Source organism: Ranitomeya variabilis, chromosome 8 (genome assembly GCF_051348905.1).
Source record: "Ranitomeya variabilis isolate aRanVar5 chromosome 8, aRanVar5.hap1, whole genome shotgun sequence".
NCBI classification, from domain to species: Eukaryota; Metazoa; Chordata; class Amphibia; order Anura; family Dendrobatidae; genus Ranitomeya; species Ranitomeya variabilis.
Genome location: NC_135239.1, coordinates 37,357,117 through 37,383,472, shown reverse-complemented (window position 1 = coordinate 37,383,472; position 26,356 = coordinate 37,357,117). Strand labels below are relative to the sequence as shown.

The following is a 26,356-nucleotide window of genomic DNA, read 5'->3' as shown; positions in this document are numbered from 1 at the left end:
GTAAGTCTCCTATACCCTACTTTATTCACAACAGAACATGGGACAACTGATCAGAAGGTGAGAGTTTGCCCTTTCCACATTGCATGTGAAAAAATTAACTCATTTAGAAATTGATGGCAGCTACACATCTCAAAAAAATGTGGACAGGGTTAACAAAAATCTGAGATAGTTAAGGGGTCCCAATGAAAAAAGTTGGATAGTCAATTTTCAACTACATCACAGGACTGTGTATAAAAAGAGCATGTTAGGGAAGCAGAGTCTGTCAGGAGCTTAGATGAACAACTATGTCTAAAAGCTGTGGAACAATTTCAGACTAATATTTCTAAATGTAAAATTATAAAGACTTTGACTATCCTACCATCAACAGTACCATAATATTGTCAAATGATTAAAAAAATTTGGTGAAATCCTTGTGCACAAGGGACAAGGCCAACGGTCAATATTGGATGCTCCTGATATGCTTGCCCTCAATCATAATTCAATCATGGAAATCACTGCATGGGCTCAGAAAGAATTCATACATCAACAAAAATCAGAAACGCTGTCATCTTCTCTTGGTCAAAGCTAATTTAAAAAGGACAGAGGCAAAATGGACAACTATTCTGTGATCAGATGAATCAAAATTTTCCATTTGTTCTCGAAACCACTGACTCAGTGTCCTGAGAACTCAAGAGGAGAGGGACCATCCAGCTTGTTATCTCTGATGGTATGGGGTTACATTAGTGCCTTTGGCAAGGACGGCTTAAGCATCCTAAAAGGCACTTATCAATTTTGGTTTTCAACAACATATGCTCCAGACAATGTTTCAGCATTTCAGCAACACAAGGTTGAACCACACACTGTATCCATGACAACAGCATGGTTTCACAGGAGAAGAGTTCGAGTGATGAACCGGTTGCCTGCAGTCCAGACCTTTCCCCAATTGAAAACATTTGCTGCATTATAAATTGAAAAATCCAGCAATGAAGCCCCACCACTGTTGAGCAGCGAGTATCCGACGTCAGACAAAAATGGGACAAAAATTCTCTCCCAAAACTCCAGCAATTATCTCCTCACTTACCAGACTGTTGTAAAAAGAAGAGGAGATACTACACATTGGTAAACATAATCCGTGTCCATGTTTTTTGAGATGTGTTGCTTCCATCAAATTCAAAATTAGTTACTGTTTTCCAATGAAATGGAAAAATGTCTAACGTTCACCGCCTGATTTGTGCGCTATGCTCTGTGGTGAATAAAATATGACTACAAGAGATTTCCAAATCATTGTACTCTTGTTTTCTTTATATATTACACAGGGTCCCAACAATTTTGGAATTGAGGTTTTATAGCGAACCACGTGTAAGAAAAATAAATTTATTGGTGAACAGCCCATTTAATCTTCACTCGAGACCATCTTCCAAAACACCTTTTATAATTAGGTGGGATTTGCCTATAAGTTGACCCTCACTTACCATACTCACATTATTAGATCTGGGATGATGCTGAATTTGCAAGCATTGTATAAATAATTGGCACAATTTAAAGATTGGTGGCAACTATGCTGAGTTGACCTTTTTGCACTTTGGTTCCTAGGACTGTCCCATTAAAATTGGAATTGTTGGCAAGCACTGTCATTTGCACAGTTTACTATTGGGGGGGGGGGGCTGCCAACTAAAGATATCGCAAAAGGAGGGTATCAGCCATGGTTAATTCAGCTTTGGCATAATCTTACAGTTGTTTGATCCCTATTGGCTCAGTCATTAGTTTTCATTTCTGCAGAAATCTCTTTGAACCATTTCCCAGCTCTTCCACCCCACATGAGAATTGTTACTTCTACATTTCATGAATCATTCTGTTTTCAGCAAAGATTTAGACTTGTTTTTCCTTTCAATATTACAATATACTAAATAAAACTGGTGCTAATGGTCTGTCAATTTCCGGCATGTTCATGCTGATAAATCCATGTGAAATACAACCACAGATGTCTCTTGGCTGCGGGTATGTTAAAGCCGTAAAAACTTGGCTTAAGCCAAATATTACCGCCTGGATTTTTTTTCTCACCTGCCTGAGAGCCGTTTTGTACATTTTCTGACAATAGTGGATTGTGTCCTTGTATTCTTCCACGTGACAAAGCTTAAAAAGATCTCTGGGAGTCATGACATGTGTGATTGAGCTTATGTCACTTACCTTTTATGAGGCCAAAAAAAAAATCCTTTTAGAAGTGGTTCTCGATGGCATTTGATGGGGGTGAGAGAAGTGTGTGGGCGAGAAAATCCTGGACGGGGATCGAGGCTTTGTTTGTTAGCGTGAAAGAATTGTCACGTTCAGGTGAATGATTTGATGCTCATAAGCTGCATGCTTCACTGACCGGCTGAATGGAGGAGCCATCAAGAATAATAGAAATAGAAGAGAAGGATGCAAGATAAGCAACTTGACCTGCCATCTTCTGGATTCTAAATAAAAGTGATACATCTGCGTGATTTTAAGCTCCCAATTACAACGGGTGATTGTAGAGCTAGGTATAATCCAGTCTGCAGGTTGGACCTAAAAGATGAGGATTAAAGGATATTCCTGGCACAATTTTGAATATTAAAGGGGTTGCCCAGCCCTGTGTGTTGTGAGGATTCGCCGGTCCCAGGAGAGGAGGTCACATGGCCTCGAGTATATTTGGTCACCTTCCGACTAGATGGGTGCAGCCTCGCTCAATGCAAGAGTGTTGAGAGAGGAAGGATATGGTCTAGTCGGAATTTGACCACATACTTGTAGGCACATGACCGCCCGTTCCCAGTGCCGGCACTGCAGTCTTGTAATCCAAGACCAGACAACTCCTTTAAATGATTAAATTACAAATACACTTCTATTAGTCTAGGTGTCCTTCATCAGGCTTCCAGCTCATTATAGATCTTGGTTGCTTTGTTTTCAGTACTGTGCGCAACATAGGACAGCGCCACCTGTGTCAGGTCATAACCAGAACAGTAGTTGAAGAGGGCCAACTGACTACTAATTTTAATAATTAACTAGCCCCTTTCTGGGTCTTGAGGACTGCTGACACCTAGCAAAGGGAACTACAAGAGTTCGGTTCCATCCTGATTGGGTACATCTTGTCGCGGTGGGATAACTTTTACTCTTTTTTTGATCCATACAGTGTCAATGAAGTACCCCATGTTATTTGCATGTACTATTACTATTTATTTATTCATTTACTTACTGTGTTAATGACCACAGTGTGAACATACAGCTACACATTTCACTTATACCTACATCTGTTCTAGCTCATTTCTTTGGTTTTATCCCTACACTTTTGTCTTACTAAGTTGATTCCCATACACTGTTTTATGTATCCACCTCCAATGCAGACCAATTTATTTCCATGGTTACAGACTACAAAGAAGCAATATGTAGTCTGATTTTGCAGTCAAATATTACTTTTCCTCACATTTTCTTTTTGCATGTTGCAGAGAAGGAAAAAATTAAAGGGTGTAACATATGATTGCAGGTTCAAACTACACACCGGCATTACTTTTCAGACATACTGATAGGGAATTTAGATTGTGAGCCCCAATGAGGACAGTAATCATGATATCTGAAAAGTCCTGAGGAATTAGTGGCGCTATATAAGCGAGTAAAATTATGAAAAATAAATCTGTAACCATGGATACATTCTGAGCAGCATTTTAGCTGTATACACAAAAAGGAATAAGCTTTTTAATTAACACCAGATTTTTTTTTGTTTTAGATGCACTGCAATATAAACATTCTTTGCACAAACCCTTCAGATACTTCAATAAAAGCTAAAAAAAAGAACTTTCTCTGGCACATACTTCAATTATTTTCATTATGTGCCTATTTACTTGTGTTCTATAAATGTATTTTTTTTTTAAACATAACTTTTTTAACCTTTTAAAACAGATTTCAACAAACGAACATGTCTTTCAAGGGGCATTCCAACTTTTGGAGGCAATTTTTTTATTTTATATAAATGCATAGATTTTGGGTTAAAAATCACTTTTTACTTCTGTGATTTCATTAAACAATTTGCCTTCTACAACTTCTCTGTTGTGCTGTCTTTCGCTAGCTGCAGAATGAGTTAAAGGGGTGGTCCACTACTTGGACAACCTCTTCTCAATTCCTGTTTCCCCACCCCAGTAAAATAACAACACTTTATACTCACCTCATGTACCGGTCCTGTTCCAGCAATGTTAGCACTGGATTTTCCATGCCTCTTGTGACATTATGTCATGCAATCCCTGCGGCCAGTCAGCACTTGCTTCACTGTCCCCTCTTTTAGACATAATTGATATCCGGAGGAGGTAAAATTTGTAGCTGCTTTTTCACTTCCTCCGGAAGTCTTATTTGTCTGAAGCAGCAGAGAGTGAAGTCAACACAGATTGGCTGCACTGATCACAAGACATAATGTCAAGAGAGTCAATACCAATACTGCTGGAATGGCGCCGGCATCAGCGGTGAGTATAGGTGTTATTATTTTACTGGGGGGGAAACAAAGGTATTGAAACAGGATTGTCTTAGTAGTGGACAATCCTTTTAAATGAGAATCCATCAGTGAGCTTGTTCTGATGGTCTGTAAGGGAGCTTGTCTGTCTTTTTTTTCTGAGCTCCACTTAGCTGATTTATGACCTCAGAATGCATCAAAGTTGAACGCATAGGGAGAAAAAAAATCCTATAAAAGCCAAATGGAGCACAATTTTTAATGAAACCCAATTGCAAAAACCTGAAACGTGTGTATTTAAGTAAAAGAAAAAGAAAGTTGCCCCCAAAGGTGGACAACACGGATGGAGAAGTTGCCAAGGACCATACAAAAATTACTAGGTTCCATACATTTATTTAGTAAGCATTAGTACAGACGAAAAAAGGCACTTTTCCCCTTTGACTTCCTATCCATCTTTCTTGCTGGTAAGCTCCTTTAGTGCCCTAGAGCTCAGGGTAACCTCAGGAGAGTGCGAACCCCCAAAATGTCTTCCATTGTGCCTTCTTGCTAACACACAGATTCCATATTCTCTGGCATTTGTTAGATTCTTCCATATAAACTGTACATGACGGGGTAATAGTAGTTTGCTAAACAAGTGACAGTTCGGCGATCTTCATGATAAGCAGCAAAACTAAGCAATTACAGGTAAGTTTTATCCTGTCAGCATCCAACAAAGAGAGAAAGAATTGATGTTGCTATGGAAACCCAGCAAAGGATTGTGTTTTACTTAGCCGCCGTTCGGTATGAGGTCCGGCTGCTTTGGACAGACAGAACTGGGGGAAATAATTGGGATAACTTCGAAAATAAATGGTAGCCCCAAGGTTATACGTGCCAAAGCTAAAAATGCATACAAGTTAGGGATAGTAAATTAATATTCCATGGTTACCATTACCCAACCGCCATCTACAGTACTTGTAATAAGTCTTTTTGTTATTATTACTGTGCCCTCTTTTTGGCGTTTATTAATCATAACATGCCACATGCACAGAAACAAAGCATACATACCAAATAAATGAGTGAAAGAAAATGTCCAAACACAGGGAGGAAATCAAAAGAACCTTTAAAATGTTAAAGGGATATTTGGGGTCACTTCACTCCCACATTTGAAGGAAAGCAGACACAGAATACCCTTTCAAGGAAAGAAAGTTTTGACGGTATCAAGTTCAGAATTGGGCCATTTTAGCATAATAGTTATTTTTATTGCTGATTTCCTCTGTAACTAGGGCTGGTATATTAGCACCAGATAAACTAGAAATACAACCACCCGGCTGCATAGCAGAGTTGACCGGGTCTCCTAAGAAACAGCAGCTCCCTACACACAGAGATCACATGAACACTGGGTCCGGGGAAGGGAGTACTGTAAGTGCTTTCTCTACCTGTGTAGATACCGTGTAAATATTACAAGAAAAGGGATTTGTTACTCCAAACACAGGGAGGAAATATAAAAAACCTTTGAAGCATTAATGGGGTATTCAGGCTCGATGGACTTCCACATTAGGGAAGAGAGCAGAAGCAGAATACCCCTTCAAGTAAAAAAAAGTTTTGACCATATCAAGTTCATAATTGGGCCCTTTTAGCATAATAATTCATTCTTTATTATTGCTGATTTCTTCTGTACCTGGGCTGATGTATTAATGCCATATACAGGGGAGAGTTGAGAGGGTCTCCTAAGAACCAGCCGCTCCTGTGCTCTCTCTACATGCAAAGATCACATCACCGCTGGGTTCAGAGAAGGGAGCACTGTCAATACTTTATCTACTTTATACACAGTACTTGTTCAGAGCTCTGTAAATGGCGATCAGGAAGGCAGAGATGGTAATAACCCAGTTCTTCCTTATCTATGGGGAGTTTAGCGGTGTTTGATAGCCGACTCGCTGCCCCCACAGGTTCAAGGTCTCATGCAAGCAGCTTACTCTGCAATTACATTTTAAAATATTAGTGCGAAGTAAAGTGGTGCGGACATCATGGACATGTAGTGTATGTGCACACATTAAGTACTGTATTTGGATGCAGAAATTTCTGCATAATTTCTCTATTTCTTGGCAAGAAAAACAGCAGACAATATGCACGTTTTTGCATGCTTTTATCAATTGTGTATTTCCCCTGTGTTTTTATTCAGCAATGATGGCTATTTGTAATTTGTAACTTATAAACCTAGTTGACAAAAAAAGAAGGAAAGCTTATATAGATAGCCAAAAAGTTGGAAGCAATACACCATCTTGTGTAGAAAAATAAAAGCAACGTTTTGACTCCAAGTGTGGGCCTTTCTCAAGCCTTATGGGCTGTTAAATAGCATTTTTCTACACAAGATGGTGCATTGCTTTAAACTTTTTTTTTTTGCTATAACTGTGGACTGGTGTGTACCTGGAGGCTTTGCGCTTAAACTACTGGTGCTGCTTTTTTCATTTTAGATAGATAGATATCCAGAAGATATATAATTTCACAATTCTACGACACATTTGTGCCTTGTGTGTGGAGCTTTTGTACATTTATTAAGCTAATAAATAAACAAAATAAATAAATAAATGAAAAAAATTATATGGGGTCCTCCCCATTTTTTGAACCAGCAAAGATAAAGCAGACAACATTGAACTGATATTATCAGGGTGGAAGTTCCATGGTTATTGGGCCCTTCCCAGCCTAAAAATACCAGACTGCAGTCTCCTGGAAGTGGAGCAGCACATGAGATGCTGCAATTTTGGTGCACTCTTTCCAAATGCCCTGGTGTGTTGGCAATCGGGGTGCTTGGGATTGATGTCAGCTGTGTAGTGTCCAAAAATCAAAGCTGACAACAAGCCCTGGTGTTAGTAATGGGGAAGTCTATCAGCGACAACTTGTATTTTAATTGTACCATATAGAGGTACATATACTGTATGTAAGGTTTATTTTCTTTTGGAGCGAAGGTGGAAAACAGCAATTTTTCCATAGTTTGTTTTTTTTATTCTTGATCTTAGTTGTTTTTTTAACAGCACTCTGTATAAATGACAGACCATATACCGTATATATATATATATATATACCGGTATATATATATATAAATGTATGTATGTGTGTTTATATATATATATATATATATATATATATATATATATATATATATATTTATTTAGTTTTTAGATTTTGCTGCTTTTCGCCCAATCCTTTTAAAAAATCATTTTGCATAATATTCCTAGGTCCGTGCAGCTACACCATTTCATTTATTTATTTTTACATAAGAGGGAGGATTGTAAGGTGTGGGTGTGGGGAAAGGAAAAGGGAGTGGGGAAAAAAGAGGGAAAAGACGTAGAAAAAAAAAGACTGAGAGCATTTACGTTATATTTTCAGTGTCTCTTTACAGTAACATATTGGTGAAGTGTTTCATGCAATTGGCGATGATGTATATGATACATGGTGTATGTGTATATGTACGTTTGTGTGTGTGTATATATACAGAATAGTATAGTATATATGTCTCCATTGCCATTCATATGCTTCATTGCTACATGTCATCGTACATCTTACATTCATCCCTCCATTTCTTTCATTGGCAGAATAACGAGGGTGGCCTAACTGTCCAGCTCCCCAGCAGCGTCACTTCTTATAACCAGACAGGGCTGAAGCCTGGAGAAGAGTACACCATAAGCATAATTTCCCTGAAGGAGCAGGCAAGGAGCCCCCCAACATCGGGCAGCGTTTCAACTGGTAAGAAAGCTGGCACAGCACATGTATCAGGTAGACAAGTGGATGGCAACTGGAGGCCGAGGTCATTGTAATTGCTGAGGGCACTTGGTCTATATGTTACAAACGCGATGACAACCCTCTCAGCAGCTTTAATTCATTGTGAAAAAAAATAAAATAAAAGATAGTTGGGTGAAGATTAATACTGCGACAAATGGCAAAAGATGTAGGAAAGATTTATGGTGACAGTGCATTAAGTACATTGGTCAGCTCAGGAAGTCAGCAATACCTTAGAAGTATATTGGCTTCCCTCTAAACTAATGAATCTTTTGTTCGCATATACGGTAATGTTTGAAGGTCTGATCAAGGACGGTGATACGGTCATCCTGAGAACAGCAAATTCACCGGAGAATACAGTTTAACAAGGGTTTGTTTTCTCCATAGTCATGGACGGCCCTTCTAACATCCTGGTTCGAGATGTTTCTGACACAGTAGCTTTTGTGGAATGGACTCCAGCAAGAGCAAAACTGGACTTCATCCAGCTGCAGTATGGACCGATCAATGGAGAAGGAGAAAAGACCACCTTCCGTCTGCAGCCCCCTTTGAGTCAGTACTCCATGCAAGTTCTGCGGCCTGGATCTCAGTATGAGGTGTCGGTGTCTGGAATCCGGGGAGATACTCGCAGTGACCCTGTCAACGCCACCTTCACAACAGGTTTGCACTCTCATTTATTTACATACACATGTGCTAGCGGTTTTGTGCCACAGTAGTGGGGTGACTTTGGTTCTGCTCCACAACCAACAACTGTGACGCCTGTCTGAGAACGTCACCTACAAGAACAATGATGGCCAAGATACAAAGTTTAATTTCTTCATACTAATTCTACGTATCTAGAAGAACATAACATGCTTGCTAAAAAGTTTGGATACGCTACAGTGGCTGAAAAGTGTTGCTGGTCAGTGGCAAGTTTGGGACTTGAGACCACTTTTGAGTGATCACATGTGATCTCAGGCCTTTGACTTCCACCGATCAGCAACTTTTTCCAACCTCTGAAACAAATTAACTAACTATTTACAAATGATAGTTAGTTACCCTTTAATACTTAATTCTGTCTTTTGCTCATTGGACCCGGGTAGTGTCAGCACGGGAGCCGCAGAAAACTGGTAAGGCTTCATTTCCACTTATTCAGCTATTTTTTCTCGCCAGACGGGCTCTGAAACTGATGGAAGAACCAATGCCATCATTTGTGCATCAGTTGTTGCGCAGAACCCTTCAAGGAGCCCACTCAAAAATATTGCATTTTTGAACTGGCTCACCAATTGGGAACCAAAAAGTAGTGAAAATCTACTGGTGTTTTGACATCAGTCATGATTAGTTGAGGCACAAGAAAACTGATCTATGGATAAATGGACAACTGGCCAATGTAGGGTATACTGTTTTTTATTTTTTTGGGTATGGGCACATGACCTCTTTTTCAGGGAGGTGTACTCCGTAAATTAAAAAAAAAAATTTATATTTATATTATATTCACATTAGCATATGCATTTCCATGTAAAAACAATATATTGTTAGTATGTTCAGTCTTTTGAGCATCTTTTAACAAAATTTTCTTTCCAAAGTAACAAAACGGCTCAATGAAGTGATCGGACCTTTTTATACATACCAGTAAAAAAAAGGCACTAAAAAATGGGTCAAAACTATGACAAAAATGACGTTTCAGGAAAAACACCACAAGCATTTTTTCATGAAGTCTCTTCTGCTTGAAAAACTTGGCAGATTCACCTGTTTAAAAGACGTCTTGTGCGAGTGTCCTAACTAGAATCCCACCTGCGTATTCTAGTGCTAATCCAAAAGTAATCCACAGAAGGTCCCCAACATTAGGATTTAAATGCTGAGTTTAACATCACTATTATGGAGCAAATCCACAATAAATCCGTGCTAGGCGATTAAAATTTGTTAAAATGTCATGCACATGCCTGGCACTGAAAAATTTTATGGATTTTACCAACACAAATCCACAGGTAAAATCCACAACATTTCCATTCCTTCTGGATCGATCTTTAAAGGGGTTCTTTTCTTTTTTATGGCAATTATTAAAATTATGCATTAGCTTCTTGCTGTAGCTACTCAACGTTTAGGGTCCATTCACAAGTTACATGCTCATTTATTATGTTATGGATTTTACCTTATGCACTGAAGAGGGAGAAATATATTTTCCATATGGAATATAAACATGGCGTATGTATCTCATGAATATTCCTCTAAGGAAAATTTCAGGTGGGGATATTGAAAAAAACTAATAAAAAACTAAAAAATATTTTCTTCCATCAGGACTGTATTATAAATAGTAGGCTAGCCAGGAGGCACATGTACTTGTATATAATAAAGGCATAAAACAGCTGAGCTGGCCCTTTTGTTATGTCCTTCAATCTGCACTGAGTGAGATGAACTATGTGAGATATTTATCATGGACCAACCTTCCCTTTTCTTCTAAATCATGATTGATTGACAAATATCAGTGCATTAAACGTGATGGCTTCAGCCTGCAGGACTATTGGAGAAAAGCCGCGTTTCATGTGACTGAAGCAGCTCAGTAATACTTTAATGAGTTTTTTGCCTAGTCAAGGGTTGTGAGCACATATTGTGGTCTATATTTATCGAGTGGTTTTGCTTCTTTGGACACTAAGGATGTATTATGATGAAACTTCACTTACATTTAGAATGAATCCATGAAACTGCTCACTCAGAGATTTGCTGAAAGGGGTTGTCCGGTTAAAACGAGCTAACTTATTGATTGGTGGGGTCTGATCGACGGGACCTGAACCTAAGTAAGACCTGCACTCTGTTCATTCTCTAAGGGTCTGTTGATAATTGGACTTGACTTTTGCCAGTAACCCCAATGAGCACTAAAGGAGTGGCTGTCGAGCATTCTTTTTTCTCTTATTGTACGGTGATGAGAGTTCATCCTTGTTCTCAGTTTCTGCCATACAATAAGAGAAAAAAGAATACATCTACTTGTGGCTATACATTTTTGTCTCCCTGATCATAGCATTATGGACATGAAATTATTTGTATTAAAAGGTAACTTCAAATCTCAGAGAGACCAAAGAGTCTGGGAATATAAGCAGATGATGACCTTTGACACACTCAGTGCAGGAATGAATGTGTCGCATGGATTTATGTCTTTTTACATCAATTAAGGAATTTGCTCCTCAGACCGTGTGGAGGTATCATAACATAGAAACAGACCCCAATCAGAGGAGAATAAAACATTCACACTCCTTATCTATGAACTGTTCCAATATTTATGGGCATAACTGTTTATCAGTAATATAATGGTAGTTCTGCTTCCTGTCACCTGTCTTATCTATGGCATTTTTCTGTGCTGTGTTGTGCATAAATATGTGATTCTTCAGAATTTCTATTAGTCTATGCCTGATGAAGGGACTGGAGTAGTCTCGAAAGCTTGCAATTTGTTACCATCTTTTCAGTTAGCTATTAAAAAGGTATCAACCACGGAGGACTCTCAATTCTAAATATTATAGTATTAATTATAATTCATGATTTAGAGCCCAACCTTCTTGCTTAGCATCAGGACCAAATTTCCAAATGCTTACTTAGCTAAATATACAAAAATTCCGGGAAAGCCTTCTGAGAAGATTAGAGGATGTTATAGCTACAAGAGGACAAACTCCAATAATGCCCACAATTTTGGATTGGGATGTATAACAAGTTCATATACAAGATGTCTTATTGGTAACATATCTCCTCGTAGAGAGCGCAAAATCAGTATAAAGAGACATGTAGGCCATACAATGCTTCTCTGGTAAATTGAATATGCACATTTTCTCTCCAGAAATGAAGAGGATTTGAAATTTAGCACTACCCCATGGAATGTAGCCATCCTCAAAGTCAATATTGCCCCTCTAACAAGCTTTGACACATGTCATAGGATAAAAAGCCAAACCAGACACTCCATTTGCATATATATGTGTTTCAGGGTGTTTGCCCTTCATTAGTGAAAAGCAGGAGTGTTACATCTAATAGGTGGCGCCAGAGTTAAAATCCTCTTCCTCTCTGAAGAGGCCATTTGCACTTTTAAATTCCCAGAGGAGTATTGCATGGCCTATAAGTCTCCTTACGCTGATATAACACTCTACCACTAGAATTGTTACACCTTACATCTTTAATCAGAGACATCTCACCTAGCCAGATCAGACCATTTGCTTTACGCTGATGAAGGGCTAATACCTTGAAACATGTGCTTGCAAATGGAGTTGCTGTGTTGGCTTATCCAAAGTCATGTGGCAAGACTCGTTAGAGGGTTGACATTGATTTTAAGAATTGCTATATCCAATAGGTGGTGCTACAATTCAAGTTCTATTTCACACTGAAGAGGCAATTAGCATATACATGTTGATTTCAGGAATCCACATCATTTTCACCATGTAGTCCATACTGTTTATTTTTTTCCCCAGTACATTAATATATTTTTGATTTAAGCCACCTGGCTAAGACTTGAGCCATCTGATCCTGAATGTAATCACTGCCTTTTTTTTTTCGCTTAGCACGAAGAGGCTGTAGGCTTATAAAATGCTATTTGCCCTCTGTAGTTTTAGGTTACCAAGTTGTGAAACAATATAAACTTTTCTATGTACTTATTTTCAGCTCATCTCCTTGACGTTTGGCAGAGGGCTTTATATCATAGCAGGGTTTTTTTGCAGCCCACTGTGCTTGAAATCGCTCATCACAGTTATCTTGTTTTTGATTTCTGTAACGAAAATCCACAAAACATATTTCAAACACAATTAATTAAATGTAGAAAGGTTTTTAAAGGACAAATGTGAGGATGACTACACTAAATTAAGGAATATTTCCGATAGAATGAAATAATACCTGGAGTCGAAATGTGTCTTTGAGATGTCCTCTTCTGTCAAGCTGATATAGGGGATGTCTCATGGAGACAACCTCTTATGATGATCCCCATTAACAGAGGTGTCAAACTGCATTCCTCGAGGGCCGCCAACAGGTCATGTTTTCAGGATTTCCTTGTATTGCACAGGTGATAATTTAATCACCTGCACAGAATGATTCCAGCACCTTGTGGAATGCTAAGGAAATCCTGAAAAAATGACCTGTTGGCGGCCCTCGAGGAATGCAGTTTGACACCTCTGCCCATTAAGATATATGGACAGCACACACGGGGTCCTATACTAACCTCTCTCTATTAGCCAAAGTGGCTTGTGGTCTGACAGGTTTGACAAGTCATTTGATTACCTGGTGGGCTATTTAATTAGTAGGTGTAGAATGTCACCCTCAAAGAAAATCTCTCGGTGTATCATTCCGAGTCCTTCCATGTATTACATGGTTGGCAATTCAAAGACATGACGTAATAGTATATGTTCCCTGTGACCATGGTATCCATCATGCTTGGAGTGGTCGATTTGCACAGCCGGAAATCCACCAGTTGGAGAAGATTGCTCTTTATGGTAACAAATGTCATTGGAGTCAATGAATCAGCCACCTTATTTAATGTTCATGGTTTCTGCCGCCTCATTTTGGGCACATTTATAAATATTTCAGCTGAAATCTATTGCAAATGCAGAATAAGGGAGCAGGCGTGCTAGACAAAGCTTAAGTAATGTTAATTACTGGTTTTACAGAGAAAACGAGGGACGAATTGTACAGTCGTTTTACATGCTGACATCTGCTTAAAGCCCCTTTACAGGAGAGCTGCGCTCGGATCATTTCCCTTGAAGTCCTGTCAATGAATGGTCTGCATTCTCCAGGCTGCACTGCCCACCATTGATCTATTCATTAGCTGTCTCAAATTTCCTCTTAAAAATTTGTGAAGCGTTAACCTCCACACAGTCACTACTACTATTATTATAATTAGCATTATCATTATCAATTTAGATGGCACCATCATGTTGTGCACATAAAGTCATTGAAGTATGCAACTAGGAGGACTGCTAGAAGAATTCTACTAAAGATCAGATTCAGATGCAATGGGCATCCTGTAAAATCCAGCAGCTGTATTGCCTCGATTGCAAGTGGTGTTAGAGTGGTCCTACAAACAATACTACCATCCAAGTGTCCCCCAAAAAAGGCACTACTTGAAGAGATACTCACGCAAAAAAGTGCCTCCTTTCATACAATCATGAGCATAGTTGAGGGAGTTATTGGCGCGTAACACGTCCCGGATGCAGAGTTGACAGGTTGGCCCCAGCAAGATATTTTTCCTTGGCCACATAATTTAGATATAGATCAAGGTCTGTATTGTATTAACATATATTATACTGTATATGTCAATACTTACACCCAAAACTTAATGGCCACATGCAATTAAACTCTTAGCTCAGTAAACCTTCTGCATTATTTAAAGTATATTTTTTCAGAAAACTATTTCTCCTTCTCTTTGAGACATTTTTGTCACTTTTAGGACTCGTTCACAAATGTTTAAATCGGATGAGTGCTAGCCGTGATTTTGATGGAATGCACTCATCCCAATGTTATTCTATGAGGCTGTGTACATGTTAAATTTTTTCCTCAGGCCAAGAAAAAAAATTGCAACATGCACAATTTGCCTCCAAAAATCAGATGTCACTAGTCCATTCATGTCTATGGGCCCGTGAAAAAAGCGCCACCCGATTTTCACTGACATAGTGGAGAAATTGGGGAAACTATTTTTTTTCTCTTCACCTCCGAGAAAATCGTCTCAAACCCCAATCAGTCTGAACAGCATAATCGGACTGTGTTTTTCGGATGGAGAGAAAACGGTCGTGTAACTCTAGGCTTACCACGATTTTCATAATACAAAGCTTTGACAATATGGCAAAAAATACTACACAGATTCATTAACCTTTTAGACTCCCCAATAATCTATTTACAGACCCAATTCACTGGTGGAAAGTGGTCAAAGATCGGCACCTGATAAAGTCAACCTGATGCAATATTACTGGATAAAATCCTATCTCCAGTGCTGATCACAGGAAGAAATAGCGTTCACGCGCTCACCTTCCCTGCCTACCAAATCCTTATTTTGAATATTAGTCAGTCGTTTTCATGTCCGCTGTTATACTTAAGAATTTATAACAATAATTGTGAATAATACATTTGTTTTTTTAATTCAATGTTGGCAAATATGTCTGTATGCATTAAATTATTTCCATTATTTCTTTTCCCCGCAGAGCTTGACGCACCTAAAAATCTACGGGTTACCTCTCGGGGATCATCGACTTTAGAATTGGACTGGGATAACAGTGATGCCGAGGGTGAGGGGTACCGAGTGGTATTCAGCACCTTGGCGGGAGATCAGTACCATGAACTGAAGGTGCCACGAAATGGTGGCCAGACCACAAAAGCCACACTTACGGGTGAGCGTAAAGTTACATTGTAATGCAAAGAATAGCTGGAGATACTTTCTGGATGAAACCACTAGACTGCATCATGCCCAGTTCACCACTCAGAGTGGTAATGCATGATATGGTTGTGTCTCGTATCGTCCCCCCAGTCTCTGATATATGCATCTATGTAACTTGTCAGAATGTAACACATATAAATACTACGGACGAACTGCAAAGCTATAAAGAGCTCTCTACTTCATTAATACTGGGCAGCCTCCAGTCCTGCTGTTCTTCTGGAAGACATCCAGTGCAAGCTTCCCAGTACAACGCTAGGTCAAAACCAGCATTAACACATTACATCAGACGTGCACTTTAGTACTCTTAATTCTAATAGGTTTATAGGCTGCGATAATCATTAAAATAAAATTCAGTAAAAAAAAAAACCAAGCTGTGCCGAGTGCAGGTCCTAAGGGGGTGAGGCAGGGTCCAGAAAATTGCTAGAGAATTGGTTTTGCACTCGCCCGAGGATAGTACACTGGTTATGGCTGTAGTGCCCTTCTGTTGCTTTGCCGCATACTAAAAGAGACAATGCAGAAGCGCACTGCTGAGGGAAGTTTTTGGAAAGTGTATGTATCAGCTTTTGTATTTGGATACACTGGTAAAAGTAGCAGGCAACAAACCGGAATGGCAGCAGCGCTCATGGGGATTGTCACTCAGCTCTTCATTTCCTTAAAGAAGAAAAAAACGTATCACTGACGTGCCTCCTCCGTATACATTGACGGAAACGATACTCCAATATGGAACTGCAGTTACATTTCTGGCATAAGGTTCGTCACAAATTTGAATCAATTTATCAGGTGGGAATTACTCCTGTTTCCACCCCAGCTCTGTCCACATTGTCAGAGTTGGCTAAAATTAGAGCGAAAAACTCCAAAAGACACAAACTTTTTGTGCATTTTACACCACAATTCTCTCATAAACACCTTGATGAATCGGGGCCTTTAAAAGGTTTGCATACATTAAACAAACAGTACCCATCACTGATCCTCCGTGGTGCCTGGTCTTTACTTCCTTATGTAATGATTACCTCCCGATTCATGGACATATGACTGCTGCAGCCAACCAAAGCCTGTAGTATTTACATCCCCCTGAGTTGAGACAACATTGTTTGAGCTTGAAGTACAGTTCGGCGGTGGACCAGACTCTGTTAGAACAGGATCGGTTGAGAGATCAGATGATTTTATATTTTCTTTTCTAGTCAATTCTGAACCTTTGGTCATTTTTGTCCCCCACCCCCATGAGTGCCCACTTAAAGAAAATAATGTCCCCTGAATGCCTCCTTTAGAAAATATTAATACCTCCTTACTGACCTCCTTAAACAGTCATAATGGCCATTGAGTGCCTCCTACAAAACTAATAATACTACCACTGTCACTCCCTACAAAAAATAAGTTTGCACTCTCCTAGTTTGTGTGACTTAGTCCTGTCTACTCCATCGCACAGAGTTGCCGGCATAGGCGGCACAATGCAGTTTCATCATTGCTTCGCATGCATTGTCATAGGCATACAGTATCATGTAGATTGGAGGGTGAAGGGGATGGAAACCTATGACTCCCTGATCTATCACATGATCCAACTGTATCGGTGACATGAAGATGACAGTACAATTCACAGTAAAGCTCGTCTACAAATCTGTAGCACCCAACCAGAAATCTGGGGTTAATACACTGCCCTGCCTCATCAGAGCTAGTGATCCAACTTCTTAGGGGTGCACAATTTCAAAAGGGAAAAAAATAAGTAACAACCCCTGTGCCCATCCCTCAGTATTTTGTGCCATCCAACGTGCCGCACATATAGCTAGTACGTTTTCCTTAAAATCTTAACGATGACTGTGCAATATAATACAGGTGCTATAGTGCCCTCACTACCTGGTAATCTCAGATAATTGCTGTTTGTTACCATAGTGTAGATTCAATGTCTCTGTGGCTTCACGGACGCTTAGAAATGATTTTCCCTTCATATTATTATTACTTTTACTTTTCAGAATGAAAATCAGACCACAGACCTCCAAGCATCACACATAAGTATCCCCTACCATACAAACCCTTGAAATCTCTGGAGCAATCATACACAGGGCATTGCTCACTCACAGCTTGAGTCTGGGCTTATATTCTGTTAAGGGTCTGAATTCTGAGTACCAGACATTTGGGTCAGCAGGTATAATTATGGAGCGGCTATGTCCAGCTGTGTGGTTACTTTTTTTAGTGTTCTTACACCAATCGTGCTTTCTGCTGATTACACCTCTGATTTTTGTAATGTGAAGTTATAGCCAAGGACTCTTTATCTTGATACTTGGATTGGGGAGTGGGCATGAGTGACCTCAAGTAATAATTCCAAAATATGGCAATACAAAGTTATATAGAAGCTTGTACTCTGTGCCATCAAAATATTTAATTCACTCTACAGTAAAGTGGTCTAATCCAGATTCCTGGTCTCGTGAGAAATAACATTGGAAATCATAAAAGATGCCACAATACTTTTAGGGTTTGTCTTATTAAATAAACAGAATTGCAAAGTGCTGGTTAAAATAAGTAACTTTGCAATTTTCCACTTCTTAAATCCTTTCCGTTCTCAATCGACCACCTATCAGAAGTGTAAGTTTTCCAAACCAGGAGAACGTGCTTGCTCCATGCTTTAAAATCGACAATTTGGCCATTTTGGGTACCCCAAACGTTCACCCTTGTTGCAGAGGGTAATGCCGCCTCTGTTAACAGCTTGAGAGAATGCACAGTTAAGACCAGCTGTTGCGACCATGCCGCTGGCTGTCAATATTCTAGAGCGCATCCCTTACCGGCAAGCAGGATGCCAGAAGGCAAAGGACCATAAAGCAGGAGTCTATTATAGTGGGCAGGCCTATATCAATTCTCCAATTATAATTAATTTACCCAACAGGGAGAAATATATATATAAAACTAAAATTTTAATCCTAGGTATAAAATATCAAGATAAATTTGTATCCATATGGACCACCAAAACAAACATGTAAAGTGCAAGTGCTTACTGTAACCAATGCTCATAAATAAAAAAGGTTTGGTCTCACCAGAGTTATATGAGGAACCAGACTCAATTAAGCGCAGAAGGGATCGGAGCCACTCCTTTTAGGCATTTAAACTGTTAAAACCCGGTCGTGCCCCATGTGTTGCTCCTGCTCTGACAAGGGTAATACCCAAGTATGGTACTGTCTACATGAACATTAAAACCAGCAGTGTCCTTCCCTGGGATCTTGGAGAAATGGAACAGGGTGGCCGGGTCTAATGAATCAATTTTTCAAACACCATGTAGATGGATGGGTGCATATGGGTCACTTACCTGAAATGACACAATGGGTCCAAATTCCCCAGATCTCAAAACAATCAAACATCTATGGGACCTGAAAAAGCAAGTGAGAGTGATAGAGGCCGCACCTCACAGAAGGGTTGTCCACCCTTAGTGACAATTTTATTCTTCTTACTTAAATGCATGTGTTTAAGACTAAAAATCATTTGGGCCCAATAAGGTTCCACTAAAAATCCTGCACCGTTTGGTTGTTACAGTCTCTTTGTTTTCCTGCACGTTCAACTTTGACGTGGTCTGTGGTCATAAATCAGCTGAGAAGAGCTCAGAAAAAAAAAGACAGAAAAAGTGTCAAAAATGAGATCACCAATGGATTCTCAGCAAACTCATTCATAAACCAGCAACAGAAGGTGCAAAACTTAAACTATACAAAACAGATGGTGCAAAATTTATTATGAAACACGGTTGCAAAAAATACTTTTAAACCCAAATTCATGTATTTAAGTTAAAAATAAAAATTAAAATTGTCTCTAAAGATGGAAAAAAACCTCTGTTGCTAACGTGTTGGTGCCAGATATCAGATACGTTTTCTAGACATAGAATGAAGAAGTTGGCGACATATTGAAACATCTATCTTTTTCCATTTCTCAAGAACAAACTCTTTTAGAGCTTGGATGCTGGATGGAGAGTGATGCTCAATTTATCTGTCTGTCTATCTCGTATATATATCACTTTTTATAGATGGATTTCTTGGAGGTAAAGTCTATGGCTAAAGGAAAGTGAGAGATCAGATGCTCAAAGTGGCAAAACAAGAGTAGTAAAAGAAAACAGAATGAGCGAAATGCCACCAGCACTACAACCTATTGATTTGTCAATGCCTAAATTATAGTACCCGTCAGAGCATGTCTATCAGGGATGTAATCTCTAATTTCAGGTTTTAATTTTGACATTTTTTAGGTACCCAGAGGTACCGTATATATAATACTCTATATAGAAGGCACAAGAATTAAAATTAGAATCCAAAACATATGAGTTAAAGAGCAACAGGTCAATATGAGGCTGAAAAAAACATCAAGAAGGGTTTAAAGTGCTATTTTTTTCAGTGATTTCAGCTAGACAGCCTTTACCAAGACATTGCTTATGGGAATCTCATATGTGTCTGTACGCCTCGGTGACCAGGAGAATGTGTCTCTAGCAGCAAGAATAAAAAAGACACACATAAGTGAGGAGATAAGAAACTCTATTATATCCGCTATACATCCAAGTGGATAGCATCACCGGGTAGATGAACACAGCTGAAGACAGGTCAGGAGAGGAGTAATTTGGGATATTGCCTGTCTTTATGTGATAGTATAAGATAGAGGAGTCTTATGCCTGACTATTTTGTCTTATAAAGATTAATGGGGCTGTCACTTCCTCATTGAGACTGAGCGATGGTGTCAGATAATCTGCTTCAATAAACACAGCTACACCTACAAGTGAATAGGGCTCAGTCGCAATACCTGGCATCAACAATGGACAAGAGTGGCGCTGTTTCTTAAAAAGAATGAATGCGAATGACCTACAATATCAGGCACAACGCATCAACAAGAAAAACTCAATTTCTGGAAAATGACCTTTTTTAAAAACTCCACAGGACCCATTCTTCTTTTCCTTTTTACTTCTTCCAGTTTTGACATTTCTTTCCATATTTACCTTAAAAAGAAATAAGGATTGTGGCTAATTTCAGTTGAGTAAACTTGGCCTATATACAGTATATTGCTTGTAGTTTTATAATTATCGTTTTTCAGCAGGCAGGCAACGCTAATCACATTTCCCAATTACCATCTAGCCACTTCACGCATCAAATTATTCTCTAAGCAACCTCTGAAGAATATCTTATATCTTTCAAAGGTTGCTTAACGAATAATTTGAGATACTAATCTTAATCTGGCCTTCGAGATGTGACAGTTCTACTAAATAAGATTATCAAAATTTGTAATACTGTACACAGCACTGTGCAGACGTCAGAGACCGAGATTTCATTAATTTCCAGTCATCCCATCCCAAAACAGTCATTAATCCTATAGCTTCGGGGAAAAAGGCCGAAAACCAATATTTAGCAGAATAGTAAAAAGAAACCTCAACAACTAACTGTACAGTTTGTGCTTTTTGACTTTAATTCTTTTTTGACCACTTTTTGTCTTGCAAGGAAAGTTTCAAGGAGATTTTTCAAGCTTCTTGTAAACTCTTGAACAAGTTCATTGTTAACCCCTTAAACCCCAAGGGTGGTTTGCATGGTAATGACCGAGCCAATTTTTACAATTCTGACCACTGTCCCTTTATGAGGTTATAATTCTGGAACGCTTGCATGGATCCCGGTGATTCTGACACTGTTTTCTTGTGACATATTGAACTTCATGTTAGTGGTAAAATTTCCCGACATTACTTGCGTTTATTTGTGAAAAAAATGGAAATTTGGTGAATATTTAGAAAATTTCGCAATTTTCCAACTTTGAATTTTCATGCCCTTAAATCACAGGGATATGTTACACAAAATACTTAATAAGTAACATTTCCTACATGTCTACTTTACATCAGCACAATTTTGGAAGCAAATTTTTCTTTTGTTAGGGAGCTATAAGGGTTAAAAGTTGACCAGCAATTTCTCATTTTTACAACACCATTTTTTTTTAGGGACCACATCACATTTAAAGTCACTTTGAGGGGTCTATATGATAGAAAATACCCAAGTGTAACACCATTCTAAAAACTGCACCCCTCAAGATGCTCAAAACCACATTCAAGAAGTTTATTAACCCTTCAGGTGTTTCACAGGAATTTTTGGAATGTTTAAAAAAAATTAACATTTAACTTTTCTTCACAAAAAATTAACTACAGATTTGTTTTATTTTCCCAAGGGTAACAGAAGAAATTGGACCCCAAAAGTTGTTGTGCAATTTGTCTTGAGTACGCTGATACCCCATATGTAGGGATAAACCACTGTTTGGGCGCATGGCAGAGCTTGAAAGGGAAGGAGCGCCGTTTGACTTTTCAATGCAAAATTGACTGGAATTGAGAGAGGACGCCATGTTGCATGATGTGCCTAAACAGTGAAGCCCCCACAAGTGACACCATTTTGGAAAGTAGACTCCCTAAGGAACTTATCTAGATGTGTTGTGAGAACTTTTAACCCTCAAGTGTTTCACTGCAGTTTATAACGTAGAGCCGTGAAAATAAAAAAATCCTTTTTTTTCCACAAAAATGATATTTCAGCCCCCAGTTTTGTATTTTCCCAAGGATACGAGGAGGAATTGGACCCCAAAAGTTGTTGGAGAATTTGTCCTGAGTGCGCTGATACTCCATATGTGGGGGGAGCCACCGTTTGGGTGCATGGCAGAGCTCGGAAGGGAAAGAGCGCCGTTTGGAATGCAGACTTAGATGGAATGGTCTGCGGGCGTCATGTTGCGTTTGCAGAGCCCCTGATGTACCTAAATAGTAGAAACCCCCCACAAGTGACCCAATATTGGAAACTAGACCCCCCAAGGAACTTATCTAGATGTGTTGTGAGAACTTTGAACCCCCAAGTGTTTCACTACAGTTTGACGCAGAGCCATGAAAAAAATTTTTTTTTTTTCCACAAAACTTATATTTAGACCCCAGATTTATATTTTCCCAAGGGTAACAGGAGAAATTGGACCCCAAAAGTTGTTGTCCAATTTGTCCTTAGTGCCCTGATACCCCATATGTTGGGGTAAACCACTGTTTGGGTGTACGGGAGAGCTCGGAAAGGGAAGGAGCACTGTTTTACTTTTTCAAAGCAGAATTGGCTGGAATTGAGATCCGATGCCATGTCGCGTTTGGAGAGCCCTTGATGTGCCTAAACAGGGAAGTCCCCCACAAGTGACACCATTTTGGAAAGTAGACTCCCTAAGGAACTTATCTAGATGTGCTGCGAGAACTTTGAACCCCCAAGTGTTTCACTGGAAACCCTGGAAACCCCCAAATTCTAACTCCAACCCTAACCCGAACACACCCCTGACCCTAATCCCAACCCCAACCATAACCTTAACCACACTCCTAACCCGAACATGCCCCTAACCCTAATCCCAACCCTAACCACACCCCTAACTCCAACACACCCCTATCCCTAATCCCAACCATAACCCTGACCACAACCCTAACCCTGACACACCCCTAACCCTAATCCCAACCGTAAATGTAATCCAAACCCTAACCCTAACTTTAGCCCCAACCCTAACCCTAACTGTAGTCCCAACCCTCACTTTAGCCCTAATCCTAACCCTAACGGGAAAATAGAAATAAATACATTTTTTTAATTTTATCATTTTTCCCTATTTAAGGTGGTGATAAAGGGGGGTTTGATTTACTATTTATAGAGGGGTTTTATAGTGGGTTTTTCTGTTGGCAGCTGTCACACACTAAAAGACACTTTTTATTGTAACAAATAGCTTTTGCATTTTGAGAGCTATAATTTTTCCATATTTTGGTCCACAGTCATGTGTGGTCTTGTTTTTTACGGGACAAGTTGACGTTTTTATTGGTGACATTTTTTGATCGCTTTTTATTCCAGTTTTTGTGAGGCAGAATGAACAAAAAACAGTAATTCCTGAATTTCTTTTGGGGTGGCGTTTATACCATTCCGCGTTTGGTAAAATTAATAAGGCAGTTTTATTCTTTGGGGCAGTACGATTACAGCGATATCTCATTTATATCTTTTTTATGTTTGGGCGCTTTTATACAATAGAAACTCCTTTATATAAAAAAATATTATTTTTGCATCGCTTTATTCTGAGTGCTATAACTTATTTTATTTTTTTCGCTGATGACGCTGTGTGGTTGCTCGTTTTTTGCGGGACAAGATGATGTTTTCAGCGGTGCCATGTTTATTTATATCCGTCTTTTTGATTGCGTGTTATTCCACTTTTTGTTCGGCGGTATGATGTTTTTTGCCTCAGGTTTTTTTTTTTATGGTGTTCACTGAAGGGGTTAACTAGTGGGACAGTTTTTAGGTTGGGTCGTTACGGACGCGGTGATACTAAATATATGTACTTTTATAGTTTTTTTTCATTTACATAAAGAAATGTATTTATTGGAATAATATTTTTATGATTATTTAGGTTTTTTATATATATATATTTTTACACAGTGTAATTATTTTTTAACTTTTTTACTTTGTCCCAGGGTGGGACATCACTGTATAGTGTCAGATCCCTGATCTGACACTTTGCATAGCACTGTGTCAGATCAGCGATCTGACATGCAGTGCTGGAGGCTTGCCGGCGCCTGCTCTCAGCAGGTGCTCGCAATCCACCTCCCTGTAGGACCCAGAAGGACCCCCGTGGCAATCTTGGATCCGGGGCCTGCAGGGAGGAGACCCACGGAACAACGCAATCACATTGCGTTGTTCTGAGGGTCTCAGGGAAGCGCACAGGGAGCCCCCTCCCTGCACGATGCTTCCCTATGCCACCGGAACGCTGCGATCATGTTTGATCGCAGTGTTTTGGGGGCGGGGGTTAATGGGCTGGGAGTGGTCCATGACCGCTCCTGACACAGTGCCGGATGTCAGCTGTGATAATCGGCTGACACCCGTCCGCGCTCCCCTCATGAGCACAGCTGATCGCCTATGACGTACTATCCCATCCATGAGAATTAAGTCCCAGGTCACGTGGACAGGATAGTACGTCCTTTACTTCTTGTTTCCCTTTCTCTCAAACTCCGTGCTGAAAGTGCTGTTTCAACTGCTTTGTTCATGCACTTAAAGTAGCTGTTTTAAACTGCAGGTCCAGCAAATGTCCATACCCCAGTGTGCGCTTTTCTGCTCCCCTATCCCATGCTTAAAAACTATTTACAAAACTCTCTCACTTTCTGAACATGGAGGAGGGGATAACAGAAGCTCATAATGGGGTATTGATAATTGCTTGACCTGCAGTTCAAAACATCTACAGTACTCTAAAGGCATGATCAAGGCAGGTAAACTGTCCTTTCAGCAAGACGTTTGAGAGAGCAAGATAATATAATGAAGTATATTACAAAGGTTCATAACTCTGAAAAGACTGATAAATAATTAAAAACTCCCATCAAAATTTTTATCCTCTTAATATATTACAATCATCATATTATACATCACTGTGTACTTACTATTGCTCATTTTGCCCTTTTACCCAGTTAATTCTTCTGTTTTCCATTAGGTCTATGACATAACGTGATTAAAAACAGACTAGGTGAATCCTTCTAAGTGCTATGTAGAAACAGGAAGTCTCTTTTCCATGCATGACTCATGAGTCACTGCAAAAGTCCCTGGCGGGGGTGTGTGGGGGTTGAGAGCTGCTGGGTCAGGAGTTGGAAAGGGGGATGACTCACGCGGGGAAAAGAGAATTCCTTTTTCTACATAGAGCATAGAAAAAGAGAAGAATGAACTGGGTAGAAAGGCAAAATGAGCAATTGCAAGTACACAGTGCTATATAATATGATGATTGCAATATATTAAGAGGATAAAAAGTTCGATAGGAGGATTGCTTCTTTAAATTAAAAAAAAAAAGTAACCTGTTAAAGCACTGTTACCAATTCATATACATGGAGGAGTTGAGAATAATAGCTGTCAACTAAACTAGTGTTCAGTTTACAGCTATCTAAGGTGTATGGGTTCCAATTTTTTTTACCTTCTCCAGTCCAGGCAATTCCAAACTAATTACCGGTTGAGATCTAGTTTCTGCAGTTGGCCAGTCTTCAAGACCCTGTTCTTAAAACAGCTGGAGATTCTTAAGATCTTCTGTCATTTTTTACTTATAGTTGTAGATGTGGCTTAAAGGATCTTTTTGTTTTGGTGTTTTTCATAATGTCTTCTGGTCATTCTAAATATCTCAAATTTAGACTAACCAGCCCATAAATCCTCCCCATATATCTCAGATGTCCAGTTTTTGGTTCTTTAGTACAAACTATCTATTTTTGCATCTATTTCTTTCACCACAAAATAAATCTTATTTGCTGACAGACCCAAGTATTCTTGGTCTTCTCGCAATGGAAAGATGAAAGGGAGACTAGTTTTATGTTGATTATCATCTACCTCACCAAGCTTTCATAAATGATAGTGAGAGTTTTAATGTCCACCTCGTCTTGAACAGATCACAGTCCAAGTTAAGGTGCCCACACACATTAAGGAACAGTTGGCAAAGCATAATATTTTACATAGGATTAGCCAAATCACTTATGAATTGGGGCCCTCTGACTCTACCCAACAGATAATGGCAGGAAAAGACGGATCGTAAATGTATGGTGGAGGGCTTCAAAGGATTTTACTTATTTAACCACACTACTATTTTGAAGGCTACATTTAAAAAGTGTTCTGAATTCTTTGGGAACGATACCTAATAGAAATAAAGTTGAATAACAAATGATCTGCTCAGGGTCAGATGGATTTTCCAGCTACAGGAATTTATTGACCATGCTGTGGATGGGGCATGTTATTGTGGTACGGTAATTGGAAGGTCCTCTATTGGGCCACCAGTCCATCACCCATCCTCCTCATGGGTCTAGGACAATGGCTGTTGATCAC

The 26,356-nt window shown here is 39.3% G+C and overlaps 1 protein-coding gene across 3 annotated transcripts in view; it reads left to right on the top strand.

Annotated features, from left to right (window-relative positions):
* The window catches only part of TNR (tenascin R), a 492,944-nt gene that overhangs the window by 353,611 nt on the left and 112,977 nt on the right, over window positions 1–26,356 (top strand). For all 3 annotated transcript variants that reach the window (XM_077278440.1, XM_077278441.1, XM_077278442.1), the window contains 3 exons: window positions 7,996–8,146; window positions 8,567–8,836; window positions 15,313–15,498. In XM_077278440.1, the coding sequence (XP_077134555.1) occupies window positions 7,996–8,146; window positions 8,567–8,836; window positions 15,313–15,498 (607 nt within the window). The remainder of the gene's footprint in view (window positions 1–7,995; window positions 8,147–8,566; window positions 8,837–15,312; window positions 15,499–26,356) is intronic.